This window comes from Xylocopa sonorina, chromosome 7 (assembly GCF_050948175.1).
Source record: "Xylocopa sonorina isolate GNS202 chromosome 7, iyXylSono1_principal, whole genome shotgun sequence".
Classification (NCBI taxonomy): domain Eukaryota; kingdom Metazoa; phylum Arthropoda; class Insecta; order Hymenoptera; family Apidae; genus Xylocopa; species Xylocopa sonorina.
In genome coordinates, this window is record NC_135199.1 from 8,821,556 (window position 1) to 8,841,319 (window position 19,764).

The window sequence follows — 19,764 nt, forward strand, 5'->3', positions numbered from 1 at the left end:
GATACAAATACAATTTATTATATAATTATCACATAAGATTATAGCGCGTACGACTCTTCGAAGTAGTGTAATTGGTTTTTCTTCTTTTTTTTTTTACTTTCACTTAATGTACTATTTAAAATTGTTCCTGTGTAATGATGTACAGTGTAATGTATAATTGTCATGATTTCCTTTCATCAAATGTCAAATGAAACTAAGTTGATTAGATCGAAAGAAAATCTTATTCGTGCATAATTTTACACGCTAGTTATTTCAATATATACTAAACAAAAAAAAATAATATATAATTGTTGCATACAAATTTTTGAGATTAGTTTTCAAGGTAAGTACTGAATTCTGCAATAAATTAAACTCTCATATACTCTACGTGAAATTTAAGAAAAAAGAAAAGAATCACAGACTATGTTTCAAAGCCTTTGGCATTTCGTTATACATATGAATAAACTTATTTGATACATTTTAAAAATAATTTGAGTAAAATCCTGTCTCTCACTCTCTCTCTCTTTCTCTCTACCCAATATGTTTCGTTACATTTATTTCATTCTCTCAAAGTAAACTATATAATTGGTTTGTATATATAAATACAAACTTTTATCTTTTTATGAATTTTTTTCTTAATTGTAAGTTAAACAGATACTAGGTCATCTGATTTGTATAACAAACGTGATCACTAAGCGAATAATGTATATTATGTTTTCAAATACTTTAACAATATGTATTGAAAAAACAAAAATCAAGTAAAAAAAAACCATATTTTCACTGGAAAGCTTATGTACTGAGCAGCACACATAAAATACATAATAATAAAAAAAAAGAAACAAACAATGTGTGCATGCAATTTCAAACACAAAAAGCCAGATATATCTATAATCATTTAGATTTATAACATAATGTATTTTACATTATGGAGACAACCAACCAGCTAAGAAACTACCCAACAACAATTGCGCAACTGGTAATACAGATAATGGTAAATTCACTGCTGAACCATGGACTGAACCATGATAAGCACCGCGTAAAATCCAGCTGCCAAGACCAACCGATTTGTGAGTACACGTAAAAATTGCGGCTAGCAAGATATTTCGAGGTAACCATCGAGAGCATAAAATCCAACATAAGGAGCTAAGAAACAGCTGTCCCACGCAAGCTTGAACATAAAAGAATACTAGTACCACAGTGAAAAGTAAAAACCATGCCATATCGTATATCGAATTCGAATTGATAACAATATTTAAATTAAGTACATACGTGCAGTACAATTATACAGGAATTATTATTACAATGATGATCACTGAACGCTATCTGGTTACGTACACTACCGCTTATAACTATTCGCATTTATGGTAAAAACTAATTAAACTTTCGCTAATTAATCCTTTGAGCGTTAACAAGCATGCGCTGTGCGTGAACTGAATAATATTTCACTTTTTATATAAAGTAGATCAATGTTATACATTTGAATTCACACCGACCAAAGGATTAATACAATAATACAATAAAAATAAATAAAAATAAATATTTTTACCTACAATTAGATTTCACCTTATTCCATTTTTTATTTGATGCAATCAATATGTTAATGTGAACAACAAAGATGAACTTACCAATTAGTACACATAATAATACATCAGTGGCTTGCAAAGATGATGCATCCATCAATACGGCATCACAAAACCAGTGATATGCTGTGGCTAATAATAGTCCCTGAGAAAACCATGGTGACTTAATTTTAGGACAAAAGTCATACTTTAAAATGACGACTTGAATCGCAATGCCAATGACTAGCGGTATAATTGTACTATAAATCGTTTCTCTCACGTTCACACCAACCAATGGTGGTGTGGATGCACCTAGCTAAAATAAATTGCAATTCATATGAGTATGAACAATTGAAATTATTAGTAATAGATAAATATCATGTAACTTACTACAAAATACAATAATATAGGAGATATAAATAACCCTCCAAAGTGAGACACTAAAGTAATCACGATGCTTGTGGATAAATCTGCTTCTGCTAATCGACACAAGACAAAACTTGTATTAAATGGAGGTGGCATACAGTAAAGTACCTAAAACAAGAAAATTATAATTAGTATATTGTGGTATAAAGTTGTTACAAGAATATTTTAATATTTATTTATTTACTTCCATTCCTTTCAACAACCATACATTAACATTGGCATAAGTTAGTAGACATACTCCAAGCCTCATTAAGAAGGGTATTACAACATATATAAAAATCATTGTAAATAATAAAAGAGAACCATTGTTTAAAGTTAAATAAAGTGTTTTCGGATCACATAGTATGCCTGCTTCTAAATATGTTAAAGGCACAGCAAAATACCGAATAATGATATTCCCATTCAAAACACCTATAACGAGCAACATGATTTCTACATTATAGAAAATTTAGTATAATTAGTCTTAATTAATTAGCATGTACATGTAAATATAAATAGAATGATATACTAATACTATTTGTATTCAACATACAATCATGTACAATGAAAATTGATTATTTATAAATTAGTACCATTTGTTTTACCAAAATTTGGTTTGATAGAAGCAAGTACCATGCATAATAACATTAATAAAAAGTATCCATATCTATATAAAAGTTCATTTTGTTTTTTCTTTGGTTGATCATCGTATATATAATTCTTTTGCATTTTTCTTCAATCTTGTATGGGCCTGCAATAATAGAAACATTTTAGGATGCATTCGGTTGAAATAATTATATATATATATGCATATATTAATATTGTAATAAAAGCAAATGAAATGATTTATATCATGAAAAAGAGTGTATAAGGGTAAAAGGAGATTCAAACCATTTTTGTGAAAATTATAGTACATCTGCCTAAGAGCAAATTCAACCAGCGCAGCATTTTTTTCCTGGATCTTCTCTCACAATATTTCATGCACTGCCTCCTTTGCAATGTATCGTGTGCGTGCACGCTTTGATAAAATACTATGAGTACTATAATCCTATTTAAACATGCTTCATAATATTATAATTAAATAAAGCATAAACATATCTTATTTTCTATACAATACTGTATTAATTATATCTATTAGATGTATAAGTGTAACTAAATTTATTTGCCTATAGACTATTTTATGCTTTATATTTACAATAGCTGCATTGTATGAGAATAGTAGATGCATCTAAAGTAAAGCAATACTTTCGTATAGTTTTTAATAAAAGAAGATGCAATGGTGTTCTAAGAATACATTTTTAACGTTATGCTTATCATTCATCTCTTCACTTTCTTTCTGTGAACTTAACGAAAAACGGCAGTGCTTTGTGCTAACTAACTTCAACGTTATGCGTTAGAATATTTACACGTTGTCAAGTTGACGGACACTTGGACTCGACACACGATTGTACGCAAAAGAACGAAGAATTACATGATAAATAAATTCAAGGTGATGTCAAAAACACAAGCCGTCAACATCTTCCTAAAATATTCGATAAACATTTAACCACTTAGAGAATTTTATGTGATAATCAATTGCCTCGGGTGCCTTCTTGTGTTTCCTCTTCAACCGTCGAATGACAAATAATGCGACGTTTCTTACTGCATCAAAAATTGGCAGTACGTATAGAACCAAAATGCATGCAGAAAATCTGTTTTTGTTTCCTTACGCATGCGTAGTTGAAATAAACATTTCTTACTACACTAAGTCCGACTCGGGGACGGACCATTTTAGAGTCACAGCTGATCTACAAAATGGTCGTTACATACACTGACCGTTTACGGACTACTTTTCAATGGCCACAAGTAGTCGGCGTGTTATTCGTCTGTCGTACAATCTTCGTTCTATGATTCAGCTATGACCCCAGAATACATGTATACATATATATAATACCTAAACGCACCTTTACAAATATGTAATAGCACAAAATTTACACCGCTTTCAGTCCTATATAATACATGCTTCCATGAAAATTAAAATATAATAAAAAAGTGTATATCTTACAATCCAACTTTTTATTATAAACTCACAAACAGAATTACAATTTTTTTATCCTTTTTGTGATAAAATGAACGTAGAAATCCCTAATGGTTAATTTAGTAAAAAATTCACATCAGTTTTGTGAAACGCTACAAAATCATTTTTTTTTTGCACCTATGAAAGGTAAAAGCCTTACCTTAAAGGTAAACATCTTTATACGTGGAATTATACGTTATATTTGAACAATTTTTAAATTGATTCTTGAAACTCTACCAACTATTAATGAACATAGAAATGAAAAGCTAAAGAATCTGTTCATTAATTATTTATTACAATAATAATAATAATATTAATAATAATAATACAATAATATTAATAATATAATAATAATAAGATTAATGAAACAACAGTTCACAGTGCATGTAAACGTGGCATATTGCCACATTATTTTAGTGCCATAAGATGGGGTCCACCCTTCCTGGCACAGTTTCGAAGCTTAAACAACGCCTCTATTAGTTATTCACATTTTTTTCTTTCCTACAAAACTTTGTAACTTTTATACATAGCGCGGTCTATGACTAAAACACATAACATTGGTCTGTAAACAAGATTACACACTGAGAAGAATTAATATTAGATTGTATTATCTTTTTAACACTTTGAAAACAAAACAGAGAAAATTTTCAAATATACCTTAGTTTTAAAAATCGAGGTTTATACCGCAGAGTAAGAGACAAGTAGTTTGTAACGCAAACTACAACGAAAAATCTCATGATATCGAAAACTGCAATTCAGATCATTTGTTAAGTAATGCAACACATTACACATGCTACAACTTCCTTTTTTTAAATATAAACATCAAAATATTTTAGTAACGTAAATATAAAAAAAAAAGAAATCACATATTAGCATGCTCAGTGACACGAGAATATGAAATCAAGGTACAAAGGCTTTGATTTGTTTATTAGCCGAAAGCCAAGTAAATTGTACATAAGACATCTAATTGATGTTACTTTGAGGAACAAGGATACTCATTGAATGCATTTTATATGATACAGGACTTTTAAATTCCACTATACCATGGTAAATCGTTAGGTTTTGTCATTCCAAATTGAGAAACACAGAGTTGTTATAAAAAAAAAGGAGAGAGTGAAGTAGAAAAGGTCAAGCTGTCCAAGTACAGAAAAATTTGTAGTACTCTCCAATTAAATACATATTTGACAACGAAACGAATACATTTTTTTGTGAATTTTCGTATTAGTAAATAAAATAAGAAACACCTAATCAGTAGTACCATCTATGCTAGAAACGCGGATTATCATACATCAGTATTTATCCAACATTTGTATATGTAATAAAAACACAAGGGATAATTGTATAATACGAATTTCAGAGCATGCCCAAGAAAATAGGACTGTATATAAAAAAATATTATAAAAATAATTTAAACTTAAAACGATTTACGTCCAAAGATTTACTCTTTTAATCATTTGTGATTTTAAGAGTTGTTATTTTCTCTTGTATAAAGAATACACAGAATGAAATTGTAAGTTTTAGGGCTAGGAATTATGCTTAGATGAAGTTTTATAATGTCAGTAATCAATTTAGACTTTAAAAAAACCTTTATCTTGTTGATAATATTGCTTCCTTCAGTAGTAGTTCCCTAAAGATATTGAATTTATGTCGTGAAAGAATATAAAATGTGTACAATATCATAAAGTGGTAGTCTTTTGTCTAAATATGAAAAACACACTAAACAGAAAGAATGTAGATATTTGACCGTTTTTGCATAAATCGAATAGTAAACAACGATGGATAATACAGAGATTAGTTAATAATTATATACTAAACAATATACAACACTGAACTATTATTATATGCAAATATCTATATATAAAAATACAATGTATTTGTAACGATTCGTTACAGTCTACTGTTAGTACGCCCAATTATTTACTCGAACAGAAAAACGGAAAAAGAACAAATATCACATATAATATGTTAAAATATTAATTAGTAACTGACATTAAAAACATTTTCATTCCATTTCTTTCAATATTACTTCTTTCATAATACTGTTTGATTGGACTAAGAAAATAGTAGTGCTGTAAAATGAATACATATTTATATATATATATATCTTGCAATTATACAAAATGGGTAAGTAAAAACTTGTAACAAGAACATCAAAGGCACATGCAGAAATATTTAATACAATTATTCTCTAAAATTGTTCTTTGTAAAGGAATAGATGTTGTCATATTCCATATGCTTTGTAAGATAAGTCAACTAATGGCGAACAATGGCAATAATCTTTTTTCCATCAAATCCTATGCACCTACTTTTTATCTTATATATATAAAACAAAGAGATCAAACGTAATGTATACGAATGAATAATATCGAATTACTGTATTATCCATCTTAAAGAATTCGAATTAATGATGAAACATGAAATGGCTATGAAGTTAGCTGCATATGATTTCTCGTCTTATATTTTCTATTAATATATGATACCTTCATCGCTGCAAGAGTATACCCCATGGCTATCGTACAATCCCATTCTGTGTACTACTGTATTCTCGTACTATCAAATATTGATCATAGTTTTACTTATAAACTAAAGTTAATTCATATCACAATGTCAAGGCACTTAAAAAAATATTCTCTCTTTCTTTAAGCACCTTTACCCCTCTCTCCTTTAGTCTGACACAAATATAACACAGAACATTTAAAAGTTTGTAGTGCTATTGCTTCTATTGACTTTTTTACCCACTACTCGAGACGATGTTCTAGTTGGCGTAGGTCTCAATTTGTAGCCTCCAGAGTTCATCGTATTATTAATAGCCGCTACATTCGGAGCAATGGTTTTCAAACATTTAGCTGCTTCTTGCAACTGTTTCGATAAAATTTCGTTTTTCAACTTCTCTGCGTTCAATTCCCGTCGAAGTTGAGCTTTCGTTTTATTTCCGAACGGACATAATACTCTGTGTTGTATAAGACATACTGCTGATGGTCTCATTTCAGGATTCGGATGAATCATTAGCTATAAAAGAAAAGAAACAAATAAAATTAGTTCTGTAAAAGTAACTCATGCGATGCTCTCCAGTTACTTGTGTGATCCACTGTAACATCTGGGAAATATACATGTACATATTAATTATTTTAAATGGTTTAATACGATATAAAAGGCAATACTATAATTACTTTTAGTAAGTCATTGAGATCACGACTATAATGTGGTAATTCCTTCAAGTTTCCATTTCTGATATCATGCCATTCTGGACCATTTTTAGGCAATGGGCCTCCACCGCCTGCTTCATAAACAGTTAACCCTAATGCAAAAATATCGGCTTTTGATAAATGACTAAAGTCTTCGCGTAATATTTCCGTTGGTAGATATCTACAATCCCCTTCCTCAACTTGTGGATTATTGACAGATGTAACATGACCCAAATCTCCTATTTTATATGTAATCTCCTCCTCCACGGTTTCTTCTTCATCAAAACCGTCATCGGCTGAATCATAATTGACCGCGAGTAACCTTTTCTCTTTAGAAATAAAAATATTCCCAGGTTTAATATCCATGTGCACTAATTGCATACTATGGATATATCTTAAACCTTCAGCAACGTGTAACAGTAATTGTCGCACTTCCGCTTCAGTGAAATGCTTTTTCTCTTTTTCCATGTTTATAATCGCGTCTGCCAAACTGCCACCATTACAATATTCATTCTGAATGATCATGTGATTGTCCTCAGCCCATGCAGAATAGTATCTTACAACATGCTGATGTTTACCGAGTACAGCATGCGCATACACTTCATTTAACGCGTTTTTTTCATTAATACTTCCAGCGACAGGTTTAATGCTTTTCTTAATGGCATATGTACATCCGTCCAACCGGTTAATACACTTATATACTGATCCAAATTCACCAGTTCCTATTAAACCGAGTTCATGAAACTCTTGATGATATCGTGGGATATTAGAGTCTTGCAACGCTACACGTTTTGTAGCCTGTTCTATTTCGTTGTCAGAATCTTCGGAATCGGCGAGCTCGAACTTTGGGATTTGTATGTCCGGAGAACTGGTAACAAAAAGAAATATAGTTAAGTAGAATGGTTTCTTTTTGCAGAGCACAGACCAATCAGTTTACACAGTTATACTTACCCATTGAGACTACGTTTGGATCTAGTACGCTTTCTTGCAGTTAATAACATTCCATTTGGTGTGAAGGGATTCACATTGGCAGCAGGCTTATCAGATTTGTGTTGATAGTTGCAAGGTCTAGGTTTATCTAATGTAAATAACCTAGTACATTTTGAAGGAAATGGTGTATGCATGGCACTCTTTTCCATTAGAGTCTTTGGGGTGGTAGGTGAGTCAAAAAGACGTAAAGCTCTAACTCGTTTGTAAGGTGGACTGCATGCCATTGATATTTTCTGAGAACATGTATTTTCACGAGGTGGAATCCTAATTCTCGATGTACCTGCAATGCACATTATTGTAAAGCATATATCGTATCCTACAGATTTTAAATATCTTGTGTATCCAAACCACATACCCAAAAAGATTTTTACAATGCAAATGTTGCATTCTTTCCTTTAAATAAATATATATTTTTTATTTTTGTGTCATATTTTTTAAAATGTTTGATATTTTTTCTTTTCTTTCTTTCTTGTCTTTTTTTTTTTTTTTTTTTTTTTTTTTATATATATATATATTTTTTTTTTCTTTTATTATTTGAAGTTATTCCTCTTTTTTTAAAATAAGTTTCCATTTTTTTTAAATTAACAAAATCAATGTATTGCTATATTATAGCAATACAAAGAAGGTACAATTTATGTATATTATACATGTAATTACATTTTTTTTTAATTATTTTACAAAAAAAGGACAAAGTATATATTCTTTTTACATATTTTTTATACAAGAAAGTATTTTTCCATATATATACATTGTATACTTTCATGATAGTAACAAGTAACATTTTTACATAAAATTTTAATATAAAACAATATATAAAAATATATATGTATAAATACTATATTTTTTGGAGGAAATATTCCTCTTTACAATTATACTTAAGAATTAAACATGCAGATATAGACACATATACATGTATATCTTAAATATTCTTATCTAGCATAATAAAAACATCTCTGACAATAGTAATTTTTTAATCATTTTTTTAACTTTTTTATTATATACATGAATGCATGATGGAAAACAATTGTCTAACATAAATATCAATTTTATCCACGCCATGCATAATTTAATTGTTGCTTTGAACATCTTAAAATTAAATAATTTTTTACAAATAAATGTAATTAAACATTAAAGAATGCAATCTGACACACTCAAATAGAAAATGCACAAATAAATATAATAAGTATTTTGTCAGGGATTTTCTTAAACAAAGAATTCCAGTTTATCTCATACATTGATAAAAAATTGCATACAAACAGCCTCCAAAAAATGATAAGCATAATAAGCAGAAAGAATGGTGCTAGAAAATTTTGCTATTTAAAAACACAAAAGCACGCAAAATACAATATACTTAAGAAGCAGTAAGCAGTTTCAAAACAAACTTATAACTATTCACATAACACTGTGTATGGAAGAAAAATATATGACAGTTGAGAGTACCTTTAAAAAGCAAGTTGCACTCAGGTTATCGTGTATAAAAACAGCTTGCAAAAGTGTACAAAATCACGAAATTATACTAACCTGTCACGTTGCTGATCGGAGTCTTATTGTTATTAATTGGCACAGATTGATTACTTTCACTGTCACTACAGTTCATCGTGTTGCTAAATGATAATTTCCTTGGTTGAAGTGGTGGTGAACATCCAAGGTCCTCTCCTGAAGAATCTAAAATATCGTCAACATCACAACCGGAGCTATTCGTACGACAGCTGATGTTCAGCTCCTCGTCCTGAATGTCGCATGCGTTGAAATGCAACTTTTGCACGACTTCCATGTCTTCAAACTGTCACCATAAGTTTCCTCGCATGCAACTGTCTCGTATACACTGTCTACGCTAAACTGGAATAAATACTAATTACTAAATATAGTCAATTACGTTTGAACACGTTCATTCAAACAATCGCTCGTACCACGCTACGTTCGTTATGGCGGGTGGCCCGATGTTGCTTGGGAAATTAGGGGCGACCAATCAGAGCCTTCCTTGAGAACGAGAGGCTATTGAATTCGATGTAACGCGTCCTCTTATTGGCTACGGTTATTCACAATGGTAGTATAAAGTAACGCCATCTGCACACACATTCGAGGGTGAAACCATTCTCAGTAAAATTCTAAAAATTTTATATCGCACTTTATTCGTTGAGAGTATTGCACGAAATCGAAGGATGCTTTTATAATAGACGACGTACTCCCATCGAATAATGCATAAAAACAACTTTCGCCCCACGCCAACGATCTCGCATAACATTTAAATCTTCTCTACTCCCCTTGTGACAAATGAATTCACATGCTATAGCGTTATTAACAAATTAAATTAGTAATACGTAAATACACGTTGCGTGTTACAAACTTGCGAGTGTGCGATGCGTAAAATTAAATCGAATAAAAGATTTCATAGAATTACGAACTACAAATCGTGCCAAGTTAATTGAATATAGTTAAATATAAAATTTGTTTAAACAATGTAGACGCACTGTTTGTTAATCTCAAAGGCGTAAAGCACGTTTGTACAGTTTCGCTTCTCTTTCCAGCCGAAAATATCGAGAAATCAGGGCACGGCGATACATAGTCTCTGATTTCCAGAATGGGAGGAAGAAAGTGAAATGTTCAAGTTAAAAGGAAAATTTAGTAAAAAAGAATATTACATGCAAAAAAGAAGTGTACCAGTACAAGATGTGAGAGAACAGAGATTTTCTTAAGCCTGTTAGGCGAAAGCATTGAAAACTCACGTAAGAAAGGGAAAATCTTTCGCGTCCTTTACCTTACTCAGACAAAGAGCCCTTTTCGTGAAAGAAGTTTTACGGAGGCAGTAAAAGAATTTTTATCGAGCAGCTGCAACCTGTAGCGTTTGTATGCGCGAACGCTGGCTTGTGTCGCTGTAGTGGTGTCAGTGGTAGGGGTAACATAGTAGTTCGATGTGCGATATGATGGGAATTTTACTGCCTACGACGGGTCCCTTCTAAAAACGAGGCTGCAGACGCCTCGCGGTGGGGATGCGAGGCTTCGCATAAAAAACTAAAACAGAGAAGATAGTTGTCGTTTCTTTGTCACGTGTATTCGTTTCTGAGAAAGGTCCGAGCATCGAAAACAAAAGGAGAATGGCAGCCGTAGAAATCGATATTGCGGGCGATATGCAGATACCGCAACAAGATAAAAAATCTGGCTCTGGGTAATCTTTCAGCGCATTCAAGGATATAATAATCGTAAACAGAATGTTAAACGCTTGTTACCTAACCTACAACGAAGACAGTGACAGTGACATCTTGTTGTTTGGTTAATTGAAGTTATGATATTTTCGAATAATTTTTTTATAATAACACCTCGGACAAGTTTGTGCTGGATAGTTTTATTTACTGATAGCATAGTTCATTATTTATTATTAGATTTTCAATGGCTTTTTATATCAATGAGGTGTTAGTAATTCATGAAACTAATACATTTTTCCTATTCAGGCTCGAATTCCTACAGATACCAGAATTGCCACTCAGTAACATAGGATATCCGCAAGCCCATCAATGGATTGAACACAGAAAAGCTAATATAAGGCCATGGTCTTTGTTTCTTAATACAAATAATATGAAGGCATCGCCTAGTTTACCAAGATTGAGTAAAAGACTTATGAAAAACATTGAATATTTCCAGAGCAATTATGTATTTGTATTTATTGGCGTAGTTATATATTGCTTGTAAGATTTTACTATATGAAGCTTATTACTTTCCTTAAATATAATGCATTTATCATTTAAAAGAAATTATACAAAATTAGGATCACATCGCCGCTATTGCTGCTTGCTGTTGTTGCGTCGCTAGGAACTTGTTACAAGGTATCACAGCATCATGCTAAACAGGAACTCATGATATTTAATCATAAGTTGACACTACCTCAAATTTATATGTTGGTCTGCGTCTGTTCATTGCCAATCTTCTACTTGGTCGGTGCTGGTGTAGCTCTTTTTTGGATACTCGGTAAATATATTAAATATACTTCTATTTACATGTTTTATGTATAAGAATTGTTTACATATAAATTTCTTTCAGGTCTTTCTACTTCTCTAATAACTTTACATGCCGCATTCTACAATATTGACTCTGTATTATGTCCAGGAGAAGATGAACTTAATGCTTTAGTTATGCAAGAAGTATGATTAGTATCATAATGTATAGGTGTATATAATGGAATTAAACCTTGTATAATATACAATATTTATATAAATTTAATAAAGACATGTATATTTTTTAATTTTAATGACTAGTAGGAAGAAACAATATTGAATAACAAGTATACACCAAATTAAAGATTCCTTATAGATTACTTTTATATATAAAGTACTAAAAAATTGTAATTTTATACCATTCTTACTTTATACAAAAAATACTTGTAGAATTTCAATAAAACAGAATTATTTGTGACAATATTATTTGTTATGCATATTACAACTTAAAAATAATTATTTTATTAATAATATTTTTAACATTTACACCTGTGGATGAGATATTTTGTGTGTCCTTCAATTGGAATGCAAGATATATTTTGCTTTCCTTTTTAAAAATTGTTATTAAGCAAAACATTTTCTTTCTATATACACAAACTATAATAAAATTACATTTGTCCATATTTACACAAATTTATGGATGTTTGTCCAATTTGCCGTAAAATTAATATTAAATCGAACTACAAACAAACGAGATGTTAATTTGTATTAACCACGTGATCGCTTACCGTACATTATTGTATACATGGCACTGCATAGTTACGCACAGCTATATGATTCATAGGAAATGTTAAATTCTCATCATTACAAGCATTTATTTACATTTATCCTTGTTATTAATTTATTACACTTAATGTACGTCACGTCTACACATTAATCGATCAAATTAGAATACACAATAAATGTGTAGTAGTAAAACAAGGGTTAAAAGTCAGTAGACGATGGAATTACATATCGGTATAGTTATGTGGCAATTTCCTGCTCCCTATCTGTACAGCATCCGGAATAAAAGGTTTCCAATGGAAACGTTATAAAAATTCATAGTAAGTATATTATATATCTTTTTAATTAGTGGTTTTACACATAGAGAATTTAACGAACATTATGGTTAACAATATTAGTTTTGTTGTGTTATATTATTTTACATTGGAATTTATTTCTCATGTCAATGTTATTTGAAACAATATAAATTAAATAGATATTGGTATAATTTTCGCTATCGTATGTACATGTATATCCATATTTATTTGGTTTGTTATAAAAGTCGTAACATAGAATTGAGTAAAACCTATTTGTAACATGATATATGAGCTGTATAGCACATTTTTCTAAATATATAAATTTTTTTTATTTGGCATGCATGTATTATAAGTTGTCCGATTCAAATAAGTAGGATTTGAATACTGATCAATTCAATTAAAAATGGAAAAAGATGATGAAGAGGTACCTTGCATACAAAACTCTGGAAATTCTAGAAGTAATACTTCTGAAGTAAGTCTTTACCGATCGGTGCGAAGCAATTTGAATGTAGGATCCATACAAACTTTGTACCGAAGTGTCCACAATATCCCATCAAATAATGTTGGAAGCATGAGCAGTTTAAACAGTATGCATAGCGCAATCGCCTTGGAAGACATTCAACAATCTTGTAATGATGATTTATCAACTCTTAATAATGATTTAAGTGAAACAGTCATTGATGGTAGTTGTACAGATTTGAGAAACAATAAAAGATCGGTAAATCTAAAATTAAAATTGTATAAGCTATTTTAAATATTATCTTTGAGATTGTTAATATCCTAATTATGATATGATAATTCATTTCTTTAATTCTAGATTTCAAAGTGTGAAGAAGTTTTTAGTTTATATTTTCGAGATGAAATTCGTACAATTGATTTTGTGCTTGTTTGGGATGAATACAATGCGGGAGCTCAAACATATCGCTGTACTGAATACAGACGCGTAAGTAACTGTGCAATCAAGGTATTTTTTATTCCTTCATCTAATGTTCATTTTCAATTTCTAGGTATATGAAAAAAATTTGGAAAAAGAAGGCTTACAATTGGAATATGAAGAAGCAGAACCAAATGGTCTACATTTTATTAAAATACATGCACCACGAGAAGTACTAAGACGGTATTCTGAAATATTGAAACTTAGACTGCCAATGAAAGAATTACCTGGCATGACAACTCCTGAGAATCGCGCTAACACATTAATAGAAGAAGTCAATTCATTTTTTAAAAAATTTGTGAGAAAATATTATGTAGACCAAACGATATTTCCAACTTTGAAACACAATTTTACGGCTATTTATAGCCGTGATAAGGAGTACTTATTTGATTTAGATTTGCCCAACTTTTTCACTGCCGCAACACGCGCTAGAATTGTACAGTTCATCTTAGATAGAACCAGATTCACTGAAACCAAGAATGATGATTTTGCATTTGGCATAGAAAGATTAATTTCAGAAAAAGCATATGTAGCCGCATATCCTCTTCACGATGTAAGCTATATTACTTATCTTTTATTTTTGCCGTTTTATTCTAATATTTGATTATAGTCAAACTTTAAGGCTTAACAATAGATACTCTTCCATATATCTAGTTGATTATGACTTCAGAACATGATTGAGTTTTTCATAAAGTTTGACTATGACAAAGCTTCTCACGAGTTGTAATCCGAAATTCTATAATATTCTTTCGAACTTACGGAATATCCGGAATTGGTCACGTACAAGTAGGATGACTTGTTTCGTTTGTCCCTATCGTATCAATGATGACATGTATAAGTTTGTTTCCTATCATTGTTACGTATTAGTATCGATACTAACTCGGACGAGTCTCGTATGCTTTTGATATGACGACAAAAGATTAGTAAATAACTAATCGATTTATTGTATATCTTTCTATCAAATTTTATCATGTGACTGTGTAAACGTTATCAATACTATTTATACTAACAATACTTGATCTTGCTATCATGATGATGACGATACGGTATGTATAAAACGAAACAAGTGAGTATATCACGACTATTCATACAGAAAGACAACTACCTTGTCAGGTATATAAATACCCTTTTCTTAGTCAAGAGCAAATCGACAAGCTCTACTATTATTCACTTGTTCAATACATAACTTTGCTCACACCTTCCAAACAGAGGATTATCCATTGAAAGATTACTATAGAAGGGTCTTTAATAATTTGGACAACGACTAGCCTCTCGTCTTCGAATATTACCACCCTGCTTGACTTTGTGTCGAATACAAAACGTCTATAAAGTTTCATATCTTGCCCTAATCCACTCTGACGCGCCTAGGTGGATAGGGTACAGTTATGGAGCAGGGAGGAGTATTGACTACGTAGATACGGACATTCAATACGGCCACCCGAACTTTTATTATCGTTTTGTCTATTAGAGTGGGTTCTTAGAGTGGGTACAGTAAACTATACAATTGTACATTTAAACTTGTTTTTAATTGTCGGACTTTATGAGTTTCAAAATATATATGAAATTCTATTCCGGAGAATACAAATAATACGAATGTAAAATTTTCAACAATTGTATTGCCTCTAATATTGATTTATTTTTTTTATTATTTTATTGCGATCATTGGTACTTTAGAAATTTCACGCAATTTCATTTTTATAAATACATCGTGAATATTTAGTTTATTATATTATATATTAACATTTACACTTATTATTTTTAAAGTTTCATTAAGGTGTAAATAACGGTTTTATTATACACGATGGGAAACGAAAACTGTAAAAGATACTACAACATCCTTTCTGTAGATAATATAAAACATGATTTGAGGACGGCAATAAACTCGCGCCTTCGGGACTAGACATTGTATTATACCTGTACCCTTATACCTGACTGATCACCGAATGTACCGTTAATGTATCCCCTTAATGATTTAAGATAGCTGGCTTATCCTGATTATAAAACAGAGATTAAAGATAAAAAATCATTCTGAAAACCGTATGGCCATTTAAATGTCCATTTTCAGCACAAAAATAGTATATTAAGTTTTAACATGTTTACTGTTATTTGTGAGAAGTATTTCTTGTATTGTATCTACATATCCTAATATTCTGCAAAATATGTATCCATAATTAAACATCCTAAACCTATACAATTTTTCACTTTCAAAATATAATATTCTTTTTTTATTTCTAGGGTGATTTGCAATCGCCAGATTCGATGAGATATCTTTTGTATAAAGAATGGGCAAGTCTAAGAAAATGTCTTCATTATCAACCGCTAGACTACGTCAAAGAGTACTTTGGAGTAAAGATAGGTCTTTACTTTGCTTGGCTTGGATTCTACACGCACATGTTAATACCCGCTAGCATTGTCGGTGTTTTATGTTTCATATATAGTTGCGCGACATTGTACTCTAACGAGCTAAGCGAAGATATTTGCAACCAGGACGGTTCAATTGAAATGTGTCCAGTATGTGATTATATTTGTGATTATTGGGACTTGAAAGAGACCTGTACGCACGCAAGAATTACGTACTTATTCGATAATCCATCTACTGTATTTTTTTCTATTTTTATGTCTTTATGGGGTATGTAATAGTGTTGTAGTAACTATATGCACAAGCATTTCTCTTATTGACTTAAATTTTGTATAACATTTTTTAGCTACATTATTTTTGGAATTGTGGAAAAGGTACTCAGCTGAAATAACTCACAGATGGGATTTGACTGGTTTGGATATTCAAGAAGAACATCCCCGTCCTCAGTATTTAGCGCGTTTAGCGCATATAAAAAAGAAATCGCTCAATATTATTACGAATACAGAAGAACCAAAAGTTCCCTTTTGGAAAATGAGAGTTCCTGCTACGATTCTCAGTTTTTCCGTTGTTTTATTACTGGTTTGTTAATATCAAATATAAGAAAAAAATGAATTTATTAATTATATTTCTTGCTGGAACTTTATTTCATAGATTGCAATTGCAATGGCTGCTGTATTAGGCGTTGTTCTATATAGAATGTCTGTCTTAACGGCATTGAGCGTTTATGGACATCCCATGGTAACAAGTTATGCAATACTATTTACAACAGCAACTGCAGCTAGTATTAATTTATGCTGCATCATAGTATTTAACTGGATCTACGTTTGGATAGCGGAATATTTAACAGAGGTACTTCAATAATAATAATGATTTTTTGTATCTTATTATTTTTCTAATATATATATATTTCTGTTTTTTGTAGATTGAACTTCTTCGAACTCAAACTGAATTTGATGATAGCTTGACGCTGAAGATATATTTGCTCGAATTCATTAACTATTATGCTTCCATATTTTATATAGCATTTTTCAAGGGAAAATTCATTGGTTACCCTGGCAGATATGTTCGGTTCTTTGAATATCGACAAGAAGAATGTGGTCCTGGTGGTTGCCTATTGGAACTGTGCATACAGTTAAGCATTATTATGATCGGAAAACAGGCGCTAAATACAATATTAGAAATGTTATTTCCACTATTTTATAAATGGTTAAATACTTTAAAAGTACATATGAGTATGACAACAGAGAATGGAGAAAAGAAAATGAATGCTCGAAAGTATCTTCAATGGATCAAAGATTACAAGTTAGTAGAATGGGGGCCCAGAAGTTTATTTCCCGAATATTTAGAAATGGGTAACTGCATTACATTTATTTAAACATATTATGACTTATGCATATATCATTTAATCATCTCGATATTTTATTCGTCATAGTGCTACAATATGGATTTGTTACTATCTTCGTTGCTGCGTTTCCGTTGGCACCAGTTTTTGCATTGTTAAATAACGTCTTCGAAATGCGATTAGACGCGAAAAAATTGTTGGTCATGTATAGAAGACCAGTTGGGCAACGCGTTATAGATATCGGTATATGGTATCGTATCCTTGGCTCCATTTCCAAGTTGTCTGTTGTAACTAATGTAAGATCATTTACGAAAAATAATCTTTCTAGCTGACATAGTTTTTATAATACATTTATAATCAAATTTTTCAGGGATTTATCATAGCGTTTACTTCAAACTTCATACCAAGATTAGTTTATCAAATCTCTGTGTCTGACAATTATTCTTTAGAAGGATTTTTGGAGCATTCACTTTCCAAATTTAATACTAGTGATTTCAAAAATGGTACAAAACCTCTCCATAGTCAAGTTGAGATATGTAGATATTCAGATTACAGAGAACCACCTGATTCGCCGGATAAATATAAATATACAACTATGTTTTGGCATGTGCTTGCGGCAAGATTAGCGTTCATTGTTGTATTCGAGGTAATGTAACATCCTGAATGTAATATTGAAGTCAAAAATTAAATCTAATTATTAACATTTTTGACACTTTTTAGAATATTGTTGCCCTTGTAATGATACTTGTACGATGGTGCATCCCAGATATGAATCCGAAATTACGAGATAAAATCAGACGCGAAGCATATATAACTAATGAGATTATAATTCATCAAGAAGCGCTTCGAGCATGTGAAAGGTCCGCTGACGATCCAAATATGAACCAGCATCTCATTGCATTAAACGAAAATACAAATCGTTGGAATCGGGTCATGAGAAGTAGTTTATCTAATTCTGAATTTGATTTAGAAGTTCATGGGAGTCCTATATCACCAGCAACTACAAATGCACCCGTTTGTCCTGCGGCACTATGATTTTATAGTCTAACGAATAAAAGACAGAATCGATAAAAATTCATCACTATGACGTCCGCCACATTTACATGTGCCAGATTTATTATTATAGATTGCAAATTGCAATATGTGATTGAAGAATTGTTTGACAGAAAGATATATCATGACTGATTTCCATAATAAGATAAAAGTAAGAGAAAGATATTCTTTATTTATAAATGCTTATATTTTAATAATCAGGCATTTTTATGTCTAATCATAGAAGAAGTTGAAGGATTCTCATTACGGTAAATTTGAATGCTGGAATTTTATATTTAATGAATCTAATGAATGTAATTAAGTATTTGCTTATACAAATCGAACAGCATTCTCTTTTATAAACGAGAAGAATAAATGCCTTTAACTTATTAAATAAAGGGATGCGTTTTTTATCATAATACAATTAATTTATTTAATTATCGTATTATGTTATTATTATCTATTAAATCTGTTATGATATTTATCAGAGTTTACTTTTATATATGTAAGTACTAAATTTTTTGTTTTTCAAAGTTCCTGTAACTAATAATTCTTACTCGTGAGGTAAATTTTTAAGTATAATCATTGTTAAAACTATACAACGATTAACTATTACCACATAATAATAAATATGTATTTGTTTTAATACTCCTATATATTATCTATTGTTTTTGATGACACAGGAAACTCTACCTCGACTATATTTGAATTATAATTACAGAACTTCAATCCGCAATTTTTACAAGATCTGTATACATTTATATATATAATTGTTGTATTATATATAATATAACTTGTGAAAATAAAATTGTAAAACATGACAAAAAATTGAGACTTGTTGAAATAAACTCAAATATTTTTATAAAAGAGACAGTAGCCGTAAGATTACAAATAAAATATATGATAAATATAAAA

The 19,764-nt window shown here is 30.7% G+C and overlaps 4 protein-coding genes across 12 annotated transcripts; 2 read left to right on the top strand and 2 right to left on the bottom strand.

Annotated features, from left to right (window-relative positions):
* Nucleotides 1-721: 721 nt before the first annotated feature.
* On the bottom strand, nt 722-3,660 carry LOC143425583 (sodium/bile acid cotransporter 7). Of its 3 annotated transcripts, none has more exons than XM_076898499.1 (6): nt 3,350-3,660; nt 2,537-2,694; nt 2,149-2,375; nt 1,929-2,072; nt 1,605-1,854; nt 722-1,147 (listed from the first exon to the last, which is right to left on the bottom strand). In XM_076898499.1, the coding sequence occupies exons 2-6, from the start codon at nt 2,670-2,672 to the stop codon at nt 903-905; spliced, it is 1,002 nt and encodes a 333-aa protein (XP_076754614.1). In that variant the 5' UTR covers nt 2,673-2,694; nt 3,350-3,660; the 3' UTR covers nt 722-902. The 3 variants fall into 3 exon arrangements, with proteins under 3 accessions (XP_076754614.1, XP_076754613.1, XP_076754615.1); XM_076898498.1 differs by having other exon boundaries at nt 2,835-3,660; XM_076898500.1 differs by having other exon boundaries at nt 3,415-3,435.
* A 1,968-nt stretch (nt 3,661-5,628) lies between these two features.
* LOC143425039 (wee1-like protein kinase) lies at nt 5,629-11,044 on the bottom strand. 2 transcript variants are annotated; one of them, XM_076897488.1, is made up of 6 exons: nt 10,933-11,044; nt 10,085-10,241; nt 9,696-10,013; nt 8,136-8,454; nt 7,170-8,052; nt 5,629-7,008 (listed from the first exon to the last, which is right to left on the bottom strand). In XM_076897488.1, the coding sequence occupies exons 3-6, from the start codon at nt 9,946-9,948 to the stop codon at nt 6,694-6,696; spliced, it is 1,770 nt and encodes a 589-aa protein (XP_076753603.1). In that variant the 5' UTR covers nt 9,949-10,013; nt 10,085-10,241; nt 10,933-11,044; the 3' UTR covers nt 5,629-6,693. The 2 variants fall into 2 exon arrangements, with proteins under 2 accessions (XP_076753603.1, XP_076753605.1); XM_076897490.1 differs by lacking the exons at nt 9,696-10,013; nt 10,085-10,241; nt 10,933-11,044 and adding an exon at nt 8,530-8,593.
* A 60-nt stretch (nt 11,045-11,104) lies between these two features.
* Nucleotides 11,105-12,584, top strand: LOC143425040 (prenylated Rab acceptor protein 1-like). Its single transcript, XM_076897491.1, has 4 exons — nt 11,105-11,340; nt 11,624-11,857; nt 11,938-12,137; nt 12,210-12,584. The coding sequence occupies exons 1-4, from the start codon at nt 11,270-11,272 to the stop codon at nt 12,314-12,316; spliced, it is 612 nt and encodes a 203-aa protein (XP_076753606.1). The 5' UTR covers nt 11,105-11,269; the 3' UTR covers nt 12,317-12,584.
* A 415-nt stretch (nt 12,585-12,999) lies between these two features.
* LOC143425051 (anoctamin-1-like) lies at nt 13,000-18,942 on the top strand. Of its 6 annotated transcripts, none has more exons than XM_076897507.1 (12): nt 13,000-13,018; nt 13,074-13,206; nt 13,557-13,900; nt 14,000-14,125; nt 14,190-14,669; nt 16,352-16,745; nt 16,822-17,054; nt 17,127-17,324; nt 17,398-17,827; nt 17,908-18,113; nt 18,188-18,463; nt 18,538-18,942. In XM_076897507.1, the coding sequence occupies exons 3-12, from the start codon at nt 13,586-13,588 to the stop codon at nt 18,850-18,852; spliced, it is 2,973 nt and encodes a 990-aa protein (XP_076753622.1). In that variant the 5' UTR covers nt 13,000-13,018; nt 13,074-13,206; nt 13,557-13,585; the 3' UTR covers nt 18,853-18,942. The 6 variants fall into 6 exon arrangements, with proteins under 6 accessions (XP_076753622.1, XP_076753625.1, XP_076753624.1 ...); XM_076897510.1 differs by lacking the exon at nt 13,000-13,018 and having other exon boundaries at nt 13,035-13,206; nt 18,538-18,677; nt 18,788-18,942; XM_076897509.1 differs by lacking the exon at nt 13,000-13,018 and having other exon boundaries at nt 13,035-13,206; nt 13,536-13,900.
* The last annotated feature ends 822 nt before the right edge of the window (nt 18,943-19,764 follow it).